Source organism: Stegastes partitus, unplaced genomic scaffold (assembly GCF_000690725.1).
Source record: "Stegastes partitus isolate 25-593 unplaced genomic scaffold, Stegastes_partitus-1.0.2 Scaffold923, whole genome shotgun sequence".
NCBI classification, from domain to species: Eukaryota; Metazoa; Chordata; class Actinopteri; family Pomacentridae; genus Stegastes; species Stegastes partitus.
This window is the reverse complement of record NW_007578654.1, coordinates 204,639-209,934: the sequence shown is the minus strand read 5'-3', so window position 1 is coordinate 209,934 and position 5,296 is coordinate 204,639. Positions and strand designations below refer to the sequence as shown.

General features: G+C 47.1%; 1 protein-coding gene across 1 annotated transcript in view; it reads left to right on the top strand.

Moving 5' to 3' along the window:
- The window catches only part of tmem240a (transmembrane protein 240a), a 14,899-nt gene extending 9,603 nt beyond the window's left edge, over positions 1 to 5,296 (top strand). Inside the window, exon 4 of the mRNA XM_008293930.1 lies at positions 5,104 to 5,296. Coding sequence (XP_008292152.1) covers positions 5,104 to 5,258 — 155 coding nt within the window. The 3' untranslated portion in view covers positions 5,259 to 5,296. The remainder of the gene's footprint in view (positions 1 to 5,103) is intronic.

The window sequence follows — 5,296 nt, the reverse complement described above, 5'->3', positions numbered from 1 at the left end:
TTATATATTTTTCTGTTGTCCACAACAGAACAAGTGATGAATCAGTGACTAAAACGTGGTCCTACTAACCAACAGTCGCTTCACATTTCCAAGCTGCTGCTCTGCTCCACTGAAACACAGATTTTATAACCACAAAGTTGTCTGACAAACTCAGCAAACACTCGTTAGAAACAACTAAATAATGTTTCAGTGGTCAACACGGTCAGCTGTTTAGCTGTCAATCACAGAGAGAGTTTTCTTCCTGTAGGTGGCGTGGACGGAAGCAGGTCAGCTGTGTTTAAAACAGTCCATTTAGAACCATTGAATGCCATAAAACACAAATGAATCCACATATAGCAGTTACTGAGATCGGTTCAAACTGGGCAGAACAACAGAGATGGAGATGTGACTTCACCGCCACCATCTGCTGTGCTGTAGTGAATGCTCCGTTCCCACATACCGTGTGTTTAACTCCAGCCGGGTGCGATCGTTGCCTCTTAATTTCCTGTCTTCTATCAGCACGCTCTCTCCGAAATATCTTTTTCATTCCTTATACCAGCTCCTCCTGACAGATGAAGGATGCATGTTGCTTTTGCAGAAGAAGAGGAATGCGGCAGATTTAATGAGACAGAACATGTGGTGAATAGTTCACCGACACCATTTGGTGCGTGCAGCCGAACAGGCGCGAGCAAAGAAATAAAAGGCTTTCAGCGACGCTACAGCTAAGCAGTTATTAGACACACTGGTGAAATCATGACATGACAGCATGAAATCCCTCATAGCTCGCCATTCTGCTGGAGACACATCACCCACTGACAACACAGAGGATTCATCTGCACTGAGGAGATGCTCACTGAGGAGCTCGGCATTAGCATCCCGGATTACACTGCCTCAGTTTCTCACGGTCATGGTGCTTTCTCAGGGTTTTCCCACTTTGCCAGGATCAAATACGAGCTCTAATGAACTTTTAGCGTTCCTTTGGCACAATTTAGCTAAATTTAGAGATGCTGAATATGGGGGGAAAAGCCTTTAAAAACAGGAACCTGTGTTGTCTCTCTGCTGTGCTGTAGCAGGCCTGTGACGTGGAGGTGGCCTGGATCTTCAGTTTTAAGGATAAAGTAGGTGATATGTGACCTGGATACCGGGAACGCCGTGGAAAAGCTCCTCGGGCGGGATTGGGAAAGTGTCAAGCGACGATCACAGAATGACAGCTGATACTTACGGGTCCTTCTAAAGTGCACCGATACGGGTTTTTAGGATCGAAGACGTTGTGTGGTATTTAAATTTTTCAGTGTTTTAGCTGCTGCTGCTATAAAAAAAACAAAGTGGTTGCACTGTTCAGGCTTTGAAGCGTGCAGGCTGTGGAGGCTTCTGCAGCAGCGAGACAGTGTTGTTTTCTCCACTACATTAGCACAACAGCACAAAATACATCATCATAAAAAACACCCGAAGAGGGGGAGCATCCATGTTCATTTGCGGCACTTATAGAGAGGAGGAGGAGGAGGAAGAGGAGGAGGAGGAGGAGGTATAGGTTTCTTTTCCTTGCGCTGGGAGGGAATGCCCCTCGCCTCGGTGTGCGTGTCGGCCGTGACGTTGGTGCTCGGTCAGACTCGTTTAGCCTCCCCGAGATGAGGAGTGAAGGTGAGGCTGACGGAGCGGGGATGGGTGAGTGTGTGTGAGGGGGAGCAGGATGGAGATGCTGTCACATCCCCACCCCCACTACACACACTCTCTCCTCCAGAGCTATAAATAGAATGAGAGAGTGCAGCTGGAATGGCAAGTGAGAAACACACACACACACACACACACACACACTGTGCATTGAGATGCACATTGATTCCAATTGCTTTTTCTCCTCCTAATTCCATCTGTGGCTCCTCCCTCTCCCCTCCCTCTTCACTTATTGAATCTACTCCTGGCCGTTTCCTTTACAATGCTTTCTGCTGCAACTACATTTTTTTTTCTCCCTCTCTCTCTCTCTTATCGCAGATTCGCCGTGAATATCTGATACCAGAGTCTCTGGTGAAGAAAAATACAACAACTATCTCAAAATGAAAAAAATAAATAAATTACGACTCGGCGTTCAGCCCCGACCTCCCCTCGCCTCCCTCTGCTCCTAAAGAGCATAACAACTGTGTCTTTGCCGCCCATTTTCTGCCCTGCATTATCATTCCATCTCCATCCTTTTATTCAAATGAGAGAAACCTGTCTTCGTTGCCCCTTTTCCTTTGGATACCCTTCAGAGCAGTCCTTGTGGACAGCATACCCATTCACAGCTATAAATAACTCTCTCCCTCTCTCCCTCTCTCTCTCTTCCTCCTCACCTCCTCCTCCCCTCCACCCAACACCTCACCCTCTCCTCCCCGCCACCAGCATCACCACCACCACCACCCCCTCTCCTCTTGCTCATCCTCGAGCAGGGCCATTTGCTACGGGGTTTGCTGTCTGGGGCTCTCCCCTCCTTCCTTCTCCTCCCTCTCTGCTGTCTCCGTGGACCTCGCTCCGCCTTGCCGGCTCCACTTTATAACCTGACAAGCACGAATGTCTGCTCCGCCATTCCCCCCTCTTCATATTATGCACCTCACATTCATGAAATCCCACTTTGTTTCCAGACAGACAGCGATTTCACGGCAGGCCGGCCTTGCCATTGTGAAGCCCGTGCGTTCTGCATGTACAGCACGGTGCCAGCTAATTAGTCATTCAGCATTCACCTGTACAATCTTTGTGGCTGCAGGAAAATGATGCCGGGACACGGTGACATGTGCACCGAGGATCAAGGACGACGCCACGGTGCACTCGAAGAGATTGCTGTCATTTACTGTTCTCGTCCAATATTTCAATCTCCGATCTCCAGTCTCGTGTCTGTCACTCCGTCCTCACTGTAAAAAACTCGGCCCTACTTTCCAGAATTAAAACTAACAGCAGTGATGAAGCTAAGACGTATTAAACATCAGCTTTTCCACTCCGAGGAGCTCATAACTCACTTTTATGCTGCACACCATTGATTGCAAAAACCTTAATGCATCTGCTTCAGTTTTTTTTTTTTTGGTTTGGCTGCTACATCTTCAAACATCACACATGTTATAGATGATTTTTAAAGTCAATCCTTTTGGGGGTTTATTTTAAAATCTGGCCACATGAAATCAACATTAAGCTCTTCTCGGGGTAGAGAAGCAGCACGTGAACCATCATGGGATTTATCATCTCTCCACTGGAGCCGAGCATGAATATGGAAAAAAGTGCACCATATCAGAGGGGGACACGCTCACAGCCGATATCCAGTTTGGTGCTGAAACATGAAGGCTCTCAGTTCATACATATTACAGGAGAATGTGAGCGACGACGAGGGGCTTGGACTCATTCCCTTCGTTTTGCTTGTTGTTGATGTGTCTTGTCAGCCTCTAACTGGATTTAGAGCCAGAAAAACCAGGCTAAGAAGGATTTTACACTATTGTGCGTCTTGATCTCATGAGTGCGTTGTCTGGCTACCGGCTTTGGTGTCTTTGGAAGCTTGCGGCCGATTGTTTTCGCTCGCGTCTGTACGACTACACGAGTGAGATTAACAATATAAAGGAGGGGAGTTCAGGAGGCGTCGCTATCGATGCTGTGACATGATGGTAATGAAATATCCATACTGTGCCATCAGCATCACTATAGTCTGTATTGTGTAACTGATGCAGAGGCATTTTCTTTAATGCAGACATTTGACCTCTGAAGTGTTCTGCTGGGAAATATTGGCGTATGTTCAAGTTTCTGTGTGTCTAGAGCGCTCTGCCCGTGTGTCACCGTGACATTCTCGCGTAAGTCACGTCCTGCCGAGTGTAATCTTCAGTTCCTCTGTCCTGGGACCCTTGTTGAATGATATCCCCTTTACTTTCTCCTCATGTTCCTCCTCTGTACCTCCTGTCAACTGTCGGATGAAGGCAAAAAGCCAAAAGTACACTTAAAAAGTACACATTGTTCAGGACTGTAGTGACAGAATGCTGTGAAATCTGGTGGTGCTTACATGGGATGTGTAAAGAAAACGATTGCCTCAGACGCCATACTGCCATCCATCATCTCTACACCTTAATCCTCACTAGGGTGGTGAGGGGCGAAGGCAGGTTCACCTGGACAGGTAACCAGTCTATCACAGGGCTATACTTAGAGACAGACAACCAAGCACACTCACATTCACACCTACGGACAATTTACAATCACCAATTAACGTCAACATGTTTCTGGACTGTAGGAGGAAGCCGGAGAACCCGGAGAGAACCCACGCTGCACGGGGAGAACATGGAGACTCCACGCAGAAAGATCCCGGGTGTCCTCACCGGGACGACAACCGGCGACCGGCGAGCTGTGAACACCAGAATATTACAGTTATTTATCTGCATGTCTTCATCATGGTGGCTCAGTGGTTAGCATCGTTGCCTCGCAGCTAGAAGGTCGCCGGTTGGCGTCCCGGTGAGGACACCTGGGACCTTTGTGCGTGGAGTCTCCATGTTCTCCCCGTGCAGCGTGGGTTCTCTCCGGGTTCTCCGGCTTCCTCCTAAGTTAAGGTGTAGAGATGATGGATGGATGTCTGCATCATCATCATCATAAAAACAATTGTCAGAGAAACTGAAAATTCTAACTGTGAGAAATCACAAATGTTGAAATGGATACAGGAGGATCAGTAACCGACTAAATATCTGTTGAACCACGGCTGCAGCAGTAATCAGGAAGGTTAGAACGAGCCGTCGAACCATTAATCAGAGCTGCAGTCCATCCAGAAGGACGTCACAGATGCTGGCAAAATCACACAAGAGTTTCTGAAGAAGGGAAAGTTTAAAAAAAAAGAGCTATTATGATTTATTTGAATCCTGTGTTTTTGATTTAGTAAATCTAACCTATTAGTTTTTATAACGGCAAATACTTGTATGTATGGAATATGTGCATGATTTTAAATATGTTTCTGTAACCAAAACATGTTTGGGAGAAAGGTCCTGTGGTTAATAGAGGGTTGTTTTTACCTGCGGTTCATTTACAGGTTGACCCAGGAGCTTCCTTTCCATAATGTTCCAACAGAAATATTTAAGATGACTATCAACAGTTAATCGTCAACACCTAATGACAACCAGCCTTGTTTTCTTCCTCCAGATACTCCGTCCTGGTCATGGCTGCCTCAGTTCTGCAACCTTCGAGACCTCCGTCGCCGAGCCCAGCTCAGACAGCTGGAGGACTCCAGCGGCAACATGGTCCACATCAAGCAGAAGCTCTACCACAACGGCCACCCCAGTCCCCGCCACCTCTGACTCTAAAAAAAATACAGAAACAAAACAAATAATCTCGA